At 43.3% G+C, this 18,624-nt stretch overlaps 1 protein-coding gene across 1 annotated transcript; it reads left to right on the top strand.

Moving 5' to 3' along the window:
- The first annotated feature begins 7,282 nt into the window (after positions 1 to 7,282).
- LOC120239239 (olfactory receptor 10H1) lies at positions 7,283 to 8,230 on the top strand. Its single transcript, XM_039243425.1, has one exon. The coding sequence runs from the start codon at positions 7,283 to 7,285 to the stop codon at positions 8,228 to 8,230; it is 948 nt and encodes a 315-aa protein (XP_039099356.1).
- Positions 8,231 to 18,624: the final 10,394 nt, after the last annotated feature.

Raw genomic sequence — 18,624 nt, 5'->3', positions numbered from 1 at the left:
ACAAGAAATGGAAGGCAAAGGAAAAAGATTGGTAGACAAAATTAGTGTTTAGAATCTCTTTAAAATTGCCTGCAAATCAATAAGGGCACGACAATCCAACAAGAAAATGAAGAAAGACTTTGGATAGATATATTATAAAGAGGAAACTCATATGATTAATAACCAATGGAGATTTTTCAACCCCACTAGTAATTAGGGGAATGCAAATTAAAGCCACAACGGAAGACCACTTGGCAACCATATTGGCAAAATTAAGCTTTACATGATCAAGCGTTAGTTAGTGAGAGTGTAGGGAAATAAATTCTCTGACACACAGGTGTTGGGAGCATGAATTAGCACAGCTACTTGGGAGTTTAATTTGGCAATTCTTCTTAAATTTAAGAATCACATTTCCTATGACCTGATCATCTCACTACTTAATTTGTATCTGATAGTGTCTGAGGTTAGTAGATGACATACAAAGATATGTATTGCATTCTTCCTAATAAAGGTGAAAAATTGTAAGCAACTGAGGTGCTTATCAGTTAAATATACACTCTACATATTCATAAAATTGAATATTAAATTGATTTAATAAAAATGGGGTGGTTATAGCAGTGGTTCTCACTTAGGGGCGATATCTGGAGACATTTTTGTGATGACTGGGGTGGGGAGACTACTGGGATCTAGCAGGTAAAGAACAAGAATGCTGTCAAACTTCCTGCAGTGTACAGGACAACCCCACCTCAAGGAATGACCCAACCCCACATGTCAATACTGCCAAGGACTGGAAACCTTGGTCTCTAAAAACTAACATGGATTTCGCTTTGCAATGTTGAGTAAAAACAAACAAAAAACCCCACAAAAAACCAAAAACAAGCAACAGAAATATATCTATCTTAAACCACAACAAACACTCTTAAGATTAATCTTATGGATTTGTTATTTGTTCACATGGTCACATACATACAAAGGTCTGGAAGGATGCGCATCAAACTCATCATCACGATTGCATTGGTGGCCATTGCATGACTTTTAGCCTTCTTTGTGGCATTTAGATTATTTAATAAGGAGATACAAATAGTTGTGGGTTTTTTTTATGTTTTAAATCTTTAAAAAAAGATATTTAATAGGGCAAGTGTCCTGGATGGAGAAGGATGAAGGTCAATAGGGCATGTTAGGCAGACTCTTTGGCCCCATCTTGTCAATGTCAGAAGCCCCAAATCCAAAATTTGCAGAGAATTAGACTCTACTGAATCCCTGAGAAGCTCAGGTAATTGACTTACTCTTGGCAGGCAGGAGGGAAGGGAAGTGAGGACATAGTCTCTCTGAGGTTGCCCCCTCCCTTACAGGGCCCCAAGGGGTTCCAGCATTCCTGTAGCAGAGGCAGAGGCAGTAAGACCACAGTGAGAGAAGGTAGCAGGCGGGAGCAAGGCAGCATAAATAATGGCAGCCATGCTCAGGTAAACCCCCCTGCCCAGCTGGCAGGCTCAGGGTGGAAACTCCTTGCCTTGCACCCCAGTCTTCACTTGTACAACCCTCACCTGCAGAGAAACGCCAACCCAGGACCTCCCGCTGGAGTGAGGCAGAGGCAGATGCAGAACCTTGACCCCAGGTGAGTCACCTTCCCCACGTTCCACCTGGATAGGAGAGACCTGTAGAACCACCATCTGTTGTAGACCCAGAGAAGCTGCCGTGTTTACACAACCTCTAGTACGGTTTGAGTCTATGGCATGGGGGCAGCTCCACAGGCATTTTCTTTTTTGGAGCTCACATCACCTTATGAAGAAGGTTCATTGGATAGGTGAGAAACTGAGGCTCAGTAACAGAAGAACTGCCACTCAAAATTACCCAGGATGCCTGTCTGACTTTTCACCCCTCTCCTCTCTCTGTCCTGCCCAGAAACAAATAGTAAAGGAACAGGGAGAGGCAATGAGAAGAGAGAGATAGGAGGATTCAGGATTGAGAGGCTCCAGCCACCTCCGGGGGTGTAGACCAGGAGAGAGGCCCTAGGGACAGATGGAGAGACGGCGAGGAGTTAAGGATGAAAAGAGGGAGAGACAAGACAGGTAGGAGATGGCTGAGTTGGGAAGGAAGATGCAGAGAAGGGAAACCAGAGAGGTTCACTAAGAAGAGACAGTCAGGATGGGGGCAGACAGGTAAGGCAAGATGGAGGTCTGAATGACAAGAGAGACCTAGCCTGTGGTTCTCAGTCAGGGACACTTCTTTGTTCCAGGAGGCATAAGACAATGTGCAAAGATACTTTTGGTTATCACAACTGAGAGGTGCTACTGGCATCTGCGGGTGCCAGAGATGCAACTCAACATCCCGCAAAGCACACACAGTCCCCACCACAAAGAGTGATCCAGCCCCAAATCCTGAATGCTGAAGTTGGGAAACCTGGCCCTAGGGGTGTATGTGGGTACTCTCTCTGGGCCCCGTTTGATTTGCTTACAGAGGAATTCACCAGGTGTTTTCCTACTAGATCAATGCCAGGAGGGTTTTAGTTCCCCTCTATGCTGTCCTGGACCCAAACCCATCATAGCTCCTTTTTTTACTTAAAAAAAAAAAAAAATGGGATCCACATTTTAGAGCAGTTTTAGGTTTATAAAAAATTGAGCAGATGGTGCAGAGAATTCTTTTTAAAAAAGTGTTTATTTATTTATTTTGAGAGAGAGAGAGAGAGAGTGCAGGGGAGGGGCAGAGAGAGAGAGAGAGAGAGAGTCCCAAGCAGGTTCTGCACTATCAGCGCAGGGCCCCACACAGGGCTTAGTCTCACAACTGTGAGATTATGACCTGCACCAAAATGAAGAGTCAGATGCTCAAAAAACTGAGCCACACAGGCACCCCCAGATAGTGCAGAGAATTATTTTAAAAAAATTTTAATGTTTATTTATTTTTGAGAGAGAGGGAGAGAGAGAGAGAGCGAGTGGGGGAGGAGCAGAGAGGAGGGAGACACAGAATCGGAAGCAGCTCCAGGCTCTGAGCTGTCAGCACAGAGACCGACACAGGGCTTAAACCCATGAACAGAAACTAGATCATGACCTGAGCCAAAGTCAGATGCTTAACCAACAGAGCCACTCAGGCCTCCCAGATAGTGCAGACAATTCTTATATACCCTCTCTCCCCCAGCATTCACTACTTCCCATTAATATCCTGCATTGGTGAGGTAGCTCTATTAAAGTTGCTGAACTAATATTGACACATCATTAGCAAAAGCCCCCAGTTTACATTAGGTTTCACTGTTCGTGTTGTACATTCTGTAAGTTTTGACAAATGCACAGCGTCATGTATCCACTATTTACAGTATCATACAGAAGAGTTCACCAGCTTAGCCACCATTGTCCCTGCCTCCGAATTCCACCTATATATCCCTTCCTCTCTCCCTCGCTGAGCCTCTGGCAACCACCAGTCTTTTCACCGTGTCCATAGTTCTGTCTTTTCCAGAATGAACGGGCACCCTTCTTACTGCATTCTGCACCCCCATCATTCCAGAGGGAGGTATATGTAGCCACGGGCCACTTCCTCAGGACGTGGTGACTTCTTGTCTTCTCATACATCCTCTCCCTTTTTTGTGATCTTAATTGATATGGGAAAGGAGTGTGTGAATGGTCCAACATGGTGAAGCCTACATCTCCCTGATCCTGAGAGTGGTCTCTGGCATTCATTAACAGCCATCAGTAAGTGGTGAGTATGACAGAGAGGTTAGGAAGAGATAATCTTTGGGATCATTCAAATGTAGGCTCAGATCCTGGCTTCCCTATTTCAGAGCCATGGTCCCTCAGGCGAGTGATGTGTGTCCTCTGTGGGATTCAGCAGCTACATCTATAAAATGGGGATAATAGCAGGAACCTTATAATGTTGGAGTAAAGATTAAATGTAAAACACGTGAGCACAGATGCTGCGTCTATAGAACACATCCAATGGAGTGTAGCTACTCTCATCAAGAACTCAAAATCCAGTGCCAGAGATGGTTGCACCTCCAGCATGACACATTATGATGAGGTCATGATAAAGTTAGGATCAAGGAGTTTTAAACTCATTCAAGAGTCATTGTTTTTGAAGCATGTAGGAACGAATGATTAAATCTGCTTTGGGAAGGGGCGCCTAGGTGGCTTAGTCGGTTAAGTGTCCGACTTTCGCTTAGGTCATGATCTCGCGGTTCGTGGGTTCGAGCCCCGCGTTGGGCTCTGTGCTGACTGCCGGCTCAGAGCCTGGAGCCTGTTTCAATCTGTGACTCCCTCTCTCTCTGACCCTCCCCTGCTCATGCTGTCTCTGTCTCTCTCTCCTAGAAATAAATAAAACATTAAAAAAAAATATGCTTTGGGAAGAGAATGTCCAGGAGGACATTTAAACAGGCATTTGCTGGGTGAAGAAGGCAAGGAACCGAGACTGGGGTAGAGGGAACATGCCAAAGAATTGTAACTGCATTCTCTAGGTCATTGGTTCTCCAGGGGTTGACTTCGGCAATGCCTGGAGACATTTTTGGTTGCCACAACTAAGCAGGGCTGGTAGAGGCCAAGGATGCTGCTAAACACCTTACAGTTCACAGAACACCCCCCCTTCCCGCGTTGCAGAGAATGATCTGGCCCCAAAAGTCAAGAGCTCTACACTTGAGAAACCTTTCATTAGGTGTTGGAGACCCACTGGAGGCTTGTAAGCACAACCCACACGACCCTGGTCTCACCCATTCAGCCTCTTCTCAGAGGCTCTTGTTTGCACATCATTGACTTTGACTCGTCCCTCTGAGATCTCAGAGTGGCAGAACTGGCTGGGGGGTGGTTAGAGACACAATCTTGGGACCTATGGGCAGGTGCTGCCCCAAAAGTGGAGGAAGGATATGAGGGAAGGGAAGCCAAGAAACTCTGGAAATTGGTGATATTTGAGGAATGCAGCCTCCAGTCACCAATGTACCTGCTTCCTCCTTCATTTCTCACTACCAGCCTGTCAGGGCTTGATCAGGGACCTGTGCCCACCTAATAGGGCATTTACTACCCTTTTTCCTTATTTTTTTTATTGCAGTAGAATACACATAACATAAAATTGACCATTTTAGCCATTTTATAGCATACAATTCAGTGGCATTAATTGCATTCACAGTGTTGTGAAACTACCACCTCTATCTAGTTCCAGAGCCTTCTCATCAACCCAAAGGGAAACCCTGCGTCCATTAGCAGTCATTCCTGGTTCTCCCTCCACAGCCCCTGGCAACCACTGACATGCTTTAAAACACTTGCATGAATGAATATTCATAGAAGCTCTATCCATAACAGTGTAAAGGTGGAAACAACCCAAATGTTCATTAAGCAGTGAGTAAATAGACAAAATGTGGTTTATCCATACAACAGAATACTGTTCAACCGTAGAAAAGCAACCGAGTTCTAAGAATGCTATATGCTATATAATGTAGATAAGCCTCAAACACAGTACGGTGAATGAAAGAAGCCAAACTCCAAAGGCCACATAGTGTATGGTTTCATTCTGCTGAATGTCCAGAACAGGCAAATAAGAGACAGCAGATTGGTGGTTTATGGCCTTTAAAGCTTTATATGCTCCCTAATAAAAAAAAAAAAAGATCATTTAAAAATGTGAAGTTATGGGGCGCCTGGGTGGCTTAGTCGGTTAAGCGTCCGACTTTCGCTTAGGTCATGATCTCACGGTTCGCGGGTTCGAGCCCTGTGTCGGGCTCTGTGCTGACAGCTCAGAGCCTGGATCCTGTTTCAGTCCCTCTCTCTGTGACCCTCCCCTGCTCACGCTGTCTCTCTCTCTCTCCTAGAAATAAAAAAAAAAAAATTTTAAAAATGTGAAGTTATTCATAAAGAGACATTGAAAAATCATGAAATTGAAGTTATTTTTTGATCAGAGACTGTACATTTGCTCACTTAGTGTGTTGATTTAGTTATTAAAGGTAGCACTTGCTGTGTGTCAGGTCATATTCCAAGAATAACTCATTTATTTCTCAAAACAACATTGAGAGAGGCAGGGGAACATGGAGGTGCAGAGAGGTGAAGAAACGTGCAAACTTGTACACAGTTGCAGAACAAGAATTTAGGTTGACTGGCTCCCACGTCCCTTTGTCCGATGTCTGTGTTGCATTGTCCTAGAATATAGAAATGGAAAACACCCAGAATGTTATTTCTACACAGCCTCTTACCTCTGACTCCCTGCACAGATACTTCCAGAGAAAGAATCTGATTTGTATTAAGTTAGAGATGCATGCTGGTCCAAGGATTATAGACATGGGCTAGGGGTGTCTTGTGGTCACTGAGTTACAGGAAGAACAGGATTTATTAGAGGTAGCAAAAGACACAGTGACAATGGCCAGAAGCCCGAGTGGAGGAATGTTTTCATTCTGGGAGGCAGCCCAGAAGGACAGTGAAAGGCGTAGTCTTTGGAGAGAGTAAAGCATGGGCTCAAGTCTCAACTCTACCATTGTGACAACTTCACCAAGAGCAAGTTGCCCAAACTCTAAGCACACTAATATTCTCATGAGTAAATATTCCATCTCAAAATGGAGGTGATAAAAGCAGCACCTCCCTGGGGCGCCTGGGTGGCTTAGTCGGTTAAGCGTCCAACTTTCGCTTAGGTCATGATCTCGCGGTTCGTGGGTTCGAGCCCCGCGTCGGGCTCTGTGCTGACTGCCAGCTCGGAGCCTGGAGCCTGTTTCAGTCTGTGACTCCCTCTCTCTCTGACCCTCCCCTGCTCACGCTGTCTCTCTCTCCTAGAAATAAATAAAACATTAAAAAAAAAAAAACCCAGCACCTCCCTTATTAGGTTAATGAGGAGGTTAAATCATAATAGGCACAGAGTGGGAACTCAGTCAGTGTATTAGCCTTAAAGATAAAAACCGCCAGTTATTTTACCAGCAAAAGATGTGTTTGTTCAGAAATAAAATAGAATCACAATCCAGGGCAAACAGACTGCCACAAAGCCAAAGTCAAGTCATGGGGAACAAAGGAAAGGTAGACTTTTTAAGGAGAAAAGGGGTTCATTGGAAAGGCTGTTATAAGAATTACATTATTATTACAGCTTCTCACTGGCTTCTCACTGGGAGGGTAGGAATAGTATCCAGGGTCAAGTTCATCTCTTCCTGTCCACTCATCCAGTTTGCGATGCACTAGAAGGGAAACGGTGTGAACACTCTTCCTGTCAAAACTTCTGACTGCATTTTAGTGAGGTTTCCAACTACTAATTTTCACAAATTCAGGGGCACCCTTTTGAGCAGGCCCAAGTATGGGGGAAGACTTTTCTCCACCTAGTAGCTGAGCTCTGTCTCTCCCACTTCACCCCAGGCACAGTCTCCATGCAGAGAGGCAATTTCTCAGCAGTGACTGAGTTCATCCTTGTGGGCTTCTCCACCTTCCCCCACCTTCAGCTGCTGTTCTTCCTACTGTTCTTGCTCATGTACCTGTTCACGCTGCTGGGCAACCTGCTCATCATGGCCACCGTGTGGAGTGAGCGCAGCCTGCACACGCCCATGTACCTCTTCCTGTGCGCCCTGTCCACCTCCGAGATCCTCTACACCTTGGCCATCACCCCGCGCCTGCTGGTCGACCTGCTCTCTGCCCGCCACGCCATCGCCTGGGCGGCCTGTGCCAGCCAGATGTTCTTCTCCTTCATGTTCGGCTTCACCCACTCCTTCCTGCTCACCGTCATGGGCTACGACCGCTACGTGGCCATCTGCCACCCCCTGCGCTACAATGTGCTCATGAGTCCCCGTGGCTGCGCTTGTCTGGTGGCCTGGTCCTGGGTAGGTGGCTCGGTCATGGGGCTAGTTGTGACTACAGCTGTTTTCCACCTCACCTTCTGTGGACCCAATGAGATTCACCATTTTGCTTGCCATGTGCCACCACTGTTGAAGCTGGCCTGTGGAACTGATGTACCAATAGTGGCCAAAGGCGTGGGGCTGGTGTGCATCATGGCTCTCCTGGGCTGCTGTCTCCTCATCCTCCTGTCCTATGCCTTCATCGTGGCTGCCATCTTGAGGATCCCCTCAGCTGAGGGCCGGCACAAGGCCTTCTCCACCTGTGCGTCCCACCTCACTGTGGTCATTGTGCACTATGGCTTTGCCTCTGTCATCTATCTCAAGCCCAAGGGTCCCCAGTCTCTGGAAGGAGACACCTTGATGGGCATCACCTACACAATCCTCACGCCCTTCCTCAGCCCCATCATCTTCAGTCTCAGGAACAAGGAGCTGAAGACCGCCATGACGAAGACCTTCCTCAGCAAACTCTACCCAGAAAAAATATGATGATCAGGGAGGAATTACTTGCAAACAGCTAAATTGGGTTACCATATCCTATCATTAGAAATTGCACCCTTGAGGGGCACCTGGATGGCTCAGTTGCTTGACCATCTGGCTCATGATCTCAGCTCAGGTCTTGATCTCAGGGCCGTGAGTTCAAGCACTACATGGGCTCCATGCTGGGCATGGAGCCTACATTAAAAAAAAAAAAAAGGAAAAATAAATGGCACCTTGAAAACATGTAATAACCTATACTTATCTGATGCTTTAAGGTTTACGAGAACTCTTGAAGGCAACATCCAAATGCACACACCATGGTTAATCAGCATCAAGAGTATATTCAGAGTGGAAAGATGTATAAGACAATGACACACAGAGAAAATCTGATTTCGTGTTTCTTACCTGCTGTAGGACATTTTATCAGGCAGCATCAAACCTGGGATCTATTCTTCTAAAAGAAGCCAGAGTGGTCTAATTAGTGCTACTCCCATTAATCCACATTGCTAAGAGAAATGGAAGATGTCAGGCCCCACCTTCTAATAGGCAGCAATGGATACCTACAAAATGGATTTTGTAAGGCTACAAAGAGTAATAGAGCAGACTCCCAGGAAAAAGTCAAGGAAACCTCTGCATTTCAAATGTGAATCTTGAGCAGCTGCAGAGACACAGAGAAGTTTCTATAATCAGTCCCACTGTGGGAGATTGCCTGCTGTGTTAGAGAGTAATGTGGTGGACGGGTCAGTGGGGAACTCTGTTGAGCCACATTGAGTGCAGAGTCCAGGATAAAGGTGTATCTCATGATCAGACCAGCTTAATGTTTCCTTATGGGCATGAGGGTGATTTAAGGTTGATCATACTACATATTATTTATACTTTGCTGAAAATATGTGTATTCAAGAGAATAACAAATACTGTACAATATCATTTATATGCAAAGCCTAAAAAAGCTGAACTTGTGAAAACAGAGAGTAGCATTGTTGGTTACCAGGGACTGGTGGGTGAGAGAACTGGGGAGATGTTTAAGGGTATAAATTTGCAGCCAGTAGATATATAAGTCCTGGAGGTCTCATGCACAGCATGATTATAGATGACAATATTGTATCAGTAACTTCAAAGTTCCGAAGAGACTAGATCTTAATTGTTCCCATCACAAAAATGAAATGATAATTATGTGACATGATAGAGGTGCTAGCTAACGCTATGGTGCAAGCATATTGCAATATATAAATGCATCAAATCAATGCACTGTACACCTTAAACTTACACAATATTATGTATCAATTATATCTCGTTAAAAAAGGGAAAGTTTTCCTTGAGGCTCCTGGCTGGTTCAGCCAGTAAAATATGAGACTTTTGATCTTGGGATTGTGAGTTCAAACCCAAGGTGTAGAGATTACCTAAAAATATAATTTAAAAAAAAGTTTCTTTGTCAAATTTAGATTGTTTATGAATATGAATTCATTCATTTAAAAATAGTAATTTATAATAATACTTAATGGACACTGGTTTATAGTGATAGTGTTATGCACAACAACAAATGTAATTAAAATGTACAACCAGTGGGGTGCCTGGATGGCTCTGTCAGTTAAGCATCTGACTTTTGATTTCAGCTCAGGTCATGATCTCACAGTTTGTGGGATTGAGACCTGCTTTAGGCTTTATGCGGACAGCATGGAGCCTGCTTGGGATTCCCTCTCTCTCTCTGCCCCTTCCCAGCTCCCGTTCTCTCCTCTTTCTCTCTCTCAAAATAAATACATAAACTTTAAAAAATATTTAAAATGCACAAGCACTAAGTTAGTTAAATTACCCAAAGCTAAAATAAAGAAAATATGTTTATTCATGTTTACATTGAATAATAAACTATTCATCATTTGTCCTAAAGTTAGATTCAGTCTTTCTCTATAACTTGAGTGGTAAAAATACCTCATGTTATCATGAAGTGGGAGGATGTAGGAAACAATTTCAGTCAAACATGGGAAATATAGACCATCTTCCTCCTTTGCAGAATATATGCTGCACTACATATTTCCTATTACCCCTCACACATATTATCTCATCATAGCCATGCAAGGGGGATCAGGGCAGATAAACTCACATCCACTCCCTTTGACAGAGGGGAAACTGAGGGTCAAAACGGTTGCATGATTCATCAAAGATCAGACAACTTAGTAGGGCCAAGCTTCTGATGTAGGTCTTCTGTGAATCCCAGTCTTGGCCACCCAGTGCTTCACACACCATCTTCCTATGGTGGATTTTGTGGGTTGCCTGTCGATAGAGGACTAGTCCATCCTCAAACCAAACCAAACAGTCCACAATCCTAAGAGACTTTTAAACCACAAGCAGGTAATCGCAAGCTGCCAGGCATGAGCTTAGGGACATTGATGGACTATTTCTATAGATTCAAGTCTACTTTATGATTTTAAAATAAGTTTGATCTTGCAGTGAATTCTTTTCACACTGAGCCAAGATGCTCCCCTTCCGCAGCAGCAAAGCCAATCTGGACAAGGATACCAGCTAGCCTCTTTCATTTTCTTCACTAAAGGCCAAGTTGGCTTCTGATGCTACTGGTGTCTAAATGGAAAGAGAAGCTGTAACCTGGTTGGGTAACTACAGTGAGTCAGGCCCCCAGTGTCTTATGCTAACTTATTTTGATCCTTTAGGCTATCAGCTTCCTGAGGTCAAGAAGTCGGTCCACCTTGCTCACTGTCACACAGCATCAACATGATACTTGGAAGATATAAATTGATTAATAAATATTTCTTGGGTACACCAATGTATTCCCTACAATACCGAACAAACCAGATTATTGGCTTATAATATTTACTGTGAGAAGACTCATTGGCCTCCAAAGCAGTGGGAGACAGTGTAGGGGGAAGCTGTGTTTGAGGTCAGACTGACCTGCGTTCGAACTTGCTTCCCATTTTTCCACTGAGTTAAATCAACCTCTTACAGATACATTCCATATCTGTATAAATAAAAGTATATTCAGAGAAGTGACATTTATGATTGGAAAGCATTAGATACATCCATTAGTGAAGGATTGTTAAACGAACATTGTTTCATTCATACTTGGAACACAAAGTAGCTACTGCCAACTTGACAATAAATTATGGTAAAAAAATAAAATAAATGACAAAAGATTAAAAAAACTTGATCCTTGGACTTCACGAGTGTCCTTTCTGACTGGGGATCCTATCTCGTATGAGTGCCTTATGTACACTCTGCACACAGGTGACTCCCAAATTCTTATCTTTATCCCTATCCAATTGCCTACTCAGATATCTCTACATGGATATCTCTTAGATGTTTCCATTGCCATTATCATTTTCTCTGTCTCTCCTTTCCCACCACCCCTTTCTTACACACACACACACGCGTGCGCGCGCATGCACACACATGCACACACACACGCGCACACACACACACTTCTTCCACAGTCTTTCTTATCTCAGAACACAGCAACACGATCTCAATTCCTTGAAGACATTTCTGCTCAAAAGTCATAGAGCCCTTCTGTAACCACACTGCACAAAATAGATATACCCCTGGCCATGTCCTATGTCTCTTGATCTTCATTACTGGTCTGACATGTGTTTATTACAGCTTGGCACATATCTGCTTATTAGATATTGTCTGTCTCTGTCCACTAGAATGTTGTTTGAGGTCATCAGGGACTCTTGGTCCATTTTGCAAACTGCTATATTCCTATACAGCATATGTAAGTTCTCAAATATTTGTTGAATAAGTTAATTCAAAATAATAATGGCAAATGAACATATAACTGTGAGGTACAGTTTTTGTCTGTCCAATAAGATAGACAAAAAATTTTTCAAGTTTATTAACGCTGTTGGAGTGGGTGTGGAGAAATTGGCTGTCATACATTGTTGTTTGAGCTTAGGCTGGCCACTTCCCCTCTCTGAGCCTGTGCTGAAGGAATGTAACAGCACCTACCTTCTAAGACAGATGTAAGATTGAAATAAGGCAATGCTTATAAAGAGTTTAGCATGGTGCCTGGCACATGGATATCCACAGGAGTTAGGATGACATTATAATTCCAAGTTTTGCTTGATAAACTTGGGATCAAAGGGAGAGGTGTTAGTTGAACCAATGACCAACTGGAGCCATCTAATCCGATGTGTCCATTTTGGTTATCAATGCTGCAGAAGGAGTAGGACCTCAGTGGAGAGGATTGGGATCACCAGCAGAGGGCACCATTGGGAGAAAGGTGCTCCAGCTAAGCTTCCTGACCTAGCCTTTTTCTCCCAGGATCCTCTTCTCCTCCTCTCTGTGGCTCCTAGCCTTCATGAATGGTCTCCATGACTTATCACCATGGCAACAGCTAATGGGACTGGAGATGGGTGACACCTGGCTCTCTCAAGAGATAAACAGATGCTCTGAATTGCAGAGAGGGCTGTGCAGTGGTGGGGTGATGAAGCAAAGTGGTGTGGGCTGAATTACATCCCATTTCTTGGCCTCAGTTTCCCACCATTAAAATGGGTTTATTAATAATGTAGTCACTTGTTAGGATTGTTCTGAGAATTAAATAACATCATGTATGTAGGGTGACTGACGGTGTCTGGCATGAGATTGCACTTAATACTAGCTTTTTAAGATTTTCAGCTTTCAAATGTGTCTCAAATCCTAGTTTTGGGAGCACAGAGATGGGTCCATTGCTATTTCCTGTCTTTGATATTTCCTGTTTCTACATGCTTGGTGGAACAACACAGAAATATCAGAGATCTCACCAAAACACAGACCTAAGACTAAGGGCCACCAAAGGGGCATGACTCTCATCAGTGCCCGCCAGAGGATGCTTGGAAGTTTCTGGAGAATTTTTTGGTTGTTACAGCTGAAGGAGGGAGACATGTGTTGCAATATCTAGTGAGGGAAGGCCAGGGATGCTGTTCAACACCTCACAATGTATAGAACAGATCCTATCACAACGAATGAGCCATCCCCAAATGTCAGTAGTGCCAAGGATGACAAATCCTATTGTGTTTATTCAACAAACATTTATTGAGCACCTACTGTTTGACAGGCAATTTTTTAGATGCCGCTAGGGATACAATGTTAAACTCATTAGACATGACCCCTGATTTCACTGCTTGTACCTCAGAGAGAAGATGTGGATATTAAACAAATAATCAGCCTAATGAACACATATGATAAACTTGATAAATGCTATGAGTTGCTATGATAGGAGTTGCTCATAATAGGGGTGGTAATTCAGGATGGCGAAGTCAGAAAATGCTTCCCTGAGGAGGTGGCATTTAAAGCCAGACCTATGGATGTATAGGACTAGGGAAAGGGTGTTTCAGGTAGAAGCCACAGCCTGTGCAAACTTCCTGAGGTCTGAGCATGCTTGGTTTATTACAGAACAGGTGGGGAGCTCGTGGGGCAGGAAAGCTGGGGAGGGAGGGCTGGGGGATAAAGCTGGAGATGGAGCAGTGACCCAACCACACTACTTTGTAATGTATCTCAAGAGTATATAAACAAACTGGTGATTTTTCAGGTTTTCCCTTTAGAAAGATCCCTACAGCCTCTGGACAGAGATAGTCTGGGAGGTTGGGGGTAAGGGAGGAGGTAAAACATCCCTGAGGAGGGAACTGGCAAGGGCAAGGGGGTCAAGGTCAACATTGGGGAAAAACAGAACAAGAGAAGTTAAGGCAGCAAATTGCAACTCTCAAGCTGGCCTTGTTCTCCAGAAATTAGCACTGGAACACTTGGTGGCTCTAATTAGTGCAGGGAGAGGGGTCCCCTAAAGTCTGGAGATCTCACTATCAACAGCCCTTCTCAGTGCTCCTGGCCTTTTAATCACCTCTCTGGGCTCTGTCTATGCCTTAGGGATACCAAAGAATGTGACACAAAGGGGACCATTAGCAAGGAAAGGCAAGCAGCTAGGAATGAAGGGGTGGGGGAACTTGAGAAAGGGGAACCTGAATAATGGCGGGGAGGTAGGACACTTCCCCTGGGTGTGGGGGTGGGGTCCTGGCCAACACTAATGAGCTGGGGGCCTGGCTCTCTCCGCTGGTGTGAAGAGTCTTAACCTAAGACCCTGTTGTGTTTACACTGACTTTTTGGCACATATTCGTATCTCTATTTTTATTATCAGATAAGTTAATTATGACTTCTATTTTTTGTTCTTTTTCAGGGAAAACAAATGCAAGGTTATTTGGGGGGACAAGTAAGGGGAGTCTAGCAAGGCAGGAACTAGGGTCAAGCAAGTGAGGCATTCGCCTTGACCACCAAATTTAAGGGGACACCAAAGAATTCAGTACTCAAGATAAATCATATTTTGGGTCTCAGCTGAGTGTCTGACTCTTGATTTCAGCTCAGGTCATGATCTAGCCCCACATTAGGCTCTGTGCTGATAGTGTGGAGCCTGTTTAGGATTCTCTCTCTCTCTCTTTCTCTCTCCCTCTCTCTGCCCCTCCCCTACTTGTGCTCACTCTCTCAAAATAAACTTAAAAAAGATAAATCCTATTTAATGCAATATTTTTAAAACCAAAATTAATGCACAAAATGTATGATGAACAGCGCATCAACATTTAAAATAAAGATGGGTTGCAACACTGAGCTTTCATAGCCCTGCCTCACATATCTTGTCCTGGCCCAGCCCTTGGGGTCTAGAATATATCACTTACAGAAATAACATACATTCACTAAGTTCAATTTCCTTGGTTGTTTTAAATTTTCAAAACAACTAATACTAAATCTAAGGAATTAAAAGCATGGTTTATTTACGTTTCAGAGCCACTGACATTCGTCAATCCAACTAGAGCAAGTTGGTTTTTTTCCTCTGATGACCACAGGGAACCACACTGATAGTTCCTGGATATAATCCAGAAGCCATGTTTGCCATCAATTTTTTCTTTCTTCTTCTTCTTCTTCTTTTTTTTTTTTTTTTACAAATAGTTTATTGTCAAGTTGGTTTCCATATAACACCCAGTGCTCATCCCCACAAGTGCNTTTTTTTTTACAAATAGTTTATTGTCAAGTTGGTTTCCATATAACACCCAGTGCTCATCCCCACAAGTGCCCCCCTCCATGCCCATCTCTCCCCCCCCCCCCCCCATCAGTCCTCAGGTTGTTCTCAGCATTCAAGAGTCTCTTATGGTTTGCCTCTCTCCCTCTCCCCCACTATTTCCCCCCTTCTTCTCCCCCTTGGTCCTCAGTTAATTTCCTCCTAATCCTCCTATACGTGCAATCATGTGGTATTTGTCCTTCTCTGCCTGACTTATTTCGCTCAGCATAACACCCTCAACTCTTTCAAATTCACAGTCTCTTACCTGTTTCCCAGGTCAACCTGTATATTCCAAGATGTCTCTGGATCTGTAACCAGCTAAGGAGCAGTGGCTATACCCCAAGACTTACGCTGACCACTTAAACATACCTCTTAAAGGGCAACTCTAGGAAGTTGTGGGTCTTACCATCTGGACTCTTTCTCATTTTGTAAGGGAGGCAAAGGATGTCACCAAATATTGCTAATCAACTGTCTTGACTCTTCTCAATATAACCCAGGAATCTGGCTTCAAAAGGGGTCAGCGTTTTTTTAGAGCAAATGATTTCGTGTTTGAACATAACAGTATTTTGCATATTAATACATCTACTAATGAAAACATAGAAATGCTACAGCCAGTTTTGTCCAGCTTATGATATGTCTCTCTGATCCTCTCATGGTGGGTGTTTCTTCCTAATCCCTGAGAAACAGTGTATCTTCAGTTCTGGCTCATTGCACCAGTGCTTGCTACAGTTTGTCCCTTCTTTCCAATCCACAATTTCATTTCTTCTTGGAACACACTGACTTCCTCTTCTTGCAATTCCTGAGAAATGTATGCTTCTGATCCCAAGTTCCAACATAAAGAGTTCTAGTTTTTCCACTTCAAGGGCAAGACCTTTAACTAACAGATTTAATCTCTTTATAGCTCCGTTTCTTCATCTTCAAAATGGAGCTAATAATATTATCTTCTTTGTAAAGTAAAAGAACCCATGTGTGTTAAATCATTTAAGATTATACCTATCACTGGGGTGCTTGGGTGGCTCAGTTGGTTGAGCATCTGACTCTCGATTTCAGGTCAGGTCATGATTCCATAGTCAACGGATTGAGCCCCGCATCAGGCTCTGAACTGAGCATGGAGGCTGCTTAAGATTCTTTCTCTCTTTCCCTCTGCCTCTCTCTCTCTCTTTTTCTCAAATAAATAAAATTAAATTTTTTATTTATTTTTTTTTAAATTTTTTTTTTAATGTTTTATTTATTTCTAGGAGAGAGAGAGACAGCGTGAGCAGGGGAGGGTCAGAGAGAGAGGGAGTCACAGACTCTGAAACAGGCTCCAGGCTCTGAGCTGGCAGTCAGCACAGAGCCCGATGCGGGGCTCGAACCCACGAACCGCGAGATCATGACCTAAGCGAAAGTCGGACGCTTAACTGACTAAGCCACCCAGGCGCCCCAAAATTAAATTTTTTAAAAAAGACTATACCTGAGGAACCTCCACACTGTTTTCCAGAGGGGCTGTACCAGTTTACATCCCCACCAACAGTGTAGGAGGGTGCCCGTTTCTCCACATCCTCGCCAGCATCTAGAGTTCTCTGATTTGCTCATTTTAGCCACTCTGACTGGTGTGAGGTGGTATCTCAGTGTGGTTTTGATTTGTATTTCCCTGATGAGGAGAGATGCTGAGCATCGTTTCATGTGTCTGTTGGCCATCTGGATGTCCTCTTTGGAGAAGTGTCTGTTCATGTCTTCTGCCCATTTCTTCACTGGGTTGTTTGTTTTTCGGGCGTGTAGTTTGGTGAGTTCCTTATAGATTCTGGATATTAACCCTTTATCTGATATGTCATTTGCAACTATCTTTTCCCATTCCGTTGGTTGCCTATTAATTTTCTGGGTTGTTTCCTTGGCTGTGCAGAAGCTTTTAATCTTGATGAGGTCCCAACAGTTTATTTTTGCTCTTGATTCCCTTGCTTTTGGGGATGTGTCAAGTAAGAAGTTGCTGCGGTGGAGGTCAAGGAGGTTGTTTCCTGCTTTCTCCTCTAGGGTGTTGATAGTTTCCTGTCTCACGTTCAGGTCCTTTATCCATTTTGAGTTGATTTTTGTGCATGGTGTGAGAAAATGATCTAGTTTCATTCTTCTGCATGTTGCTGTCCAATTCTCCCAACACCATCTGTTAAAAAGGCTGTCTTTTTTCCATTGGATATTCTTTCCTGCTTTGTCAAAGATCAGTTGGCTGTATACTTTTGGGTCCACTTCTGAGTTCTGAATTCTGTTCCATTGGTCTATGTGTCTGTTTTTGTGCCAGTACCATACAGTCAGGCAGAGAAGGACAAATATTATATGTTTGCACGTATAGGAGGATTAGGAGGAACTTGACGGAGGAACAAGGGGGAGAAGAAGGGCGGAAATGGTGGGGGAAAGGGAGAGAGGCAAACCATGAGAGACTCTTGAATGCTGACAAAAACTGAGGACTGATGGATGTGGGGGGGAGGGGGGATGGGCATGGAGGAGGGCACTTGTGGGGATGAGCACTGAGTGTTATGTGGAAACTAATTTGACAATAAACTATTTGTAAAAAAAAAAAAAAAAGAATGTTCAGTCCTCAAAACTAAAAAAAAAAAAAAGACTATACCTATCAGGGAAATACTAGAATGACTATGATCAAAAAGTTAGATATGTTAGTGTTGGTGAGCACATGGAAAAATGAGCCTGCATGGACTGCTGGTGGGGATGTAAAATGGAGCAGCCACTTTGGAAAGCAGTCTAGCAATTCTCCAAATGATTAAACATAGAGTTACCATATAACCCCTCAATTCCACTCTTAGGTATATACCTCCCAAATGAAAATGTATGTCCACATAAAAACTTGCACATGAATGTTTACAGCAGCATTACTCATCATAGCCAGAAGTTAGAAGCAACTCAAATATCTATCAACAGATGAATGGATAAATTAAGTGTGGTCTATTGAAACAATAGATTATTATTCAGTCATAAAAAAGAATGAAATACTGATACATGCTACCATGTGGGTAAACCTTGAAAACATTATGCCGAGTAAAGACAAACACAAGAGGATAAATATTGTATGACTTATATATATGATTTATATAAAATGTTTAGAACAGGCAAATCAATAAAGACAGTGGATTAGGGCTGCTTAGGGCTGGAGGGAAGAGAGGAAAGAGATAACAGTTAAATGCTCTAAGGTTTTATTTGGAGGTGATGAAAATGTTCTAAATTGACTGTTTTGGATTACACATATCTTTAAATGGGTGAATTATACGGTTTTGAATCATATCTCAATAGAACTGTTTTGTTAAAACCTTACCTAGCTAATGATAAATGCTCTCCCCCACCCCCACCAAAATGGGGGAAAATGGAAGCTGTTATCAGTATAACTATTAAC

This window comes from Hyaena hyaena, unplaced genomic scaffold, assembly GCF_003009895.1.
Source record: "Hyaena hyaena isolate Hyena2069 unplaced genomic scaffold, ASM300989v1 scaffold_227, whole genome shotgun sequence".
Taxonomy (NCBI): domain Eukaryota; kingdom Metazoa; phylum Chordata; class Mammalia; order Carnivora; family Hyaenidae; genus Hyaena; species Hyaena hyaena.
Note: the sequence above shows the minus strand (reverse complement) of the source record. Positions and strands in the feature narration are given on the sequence as shown.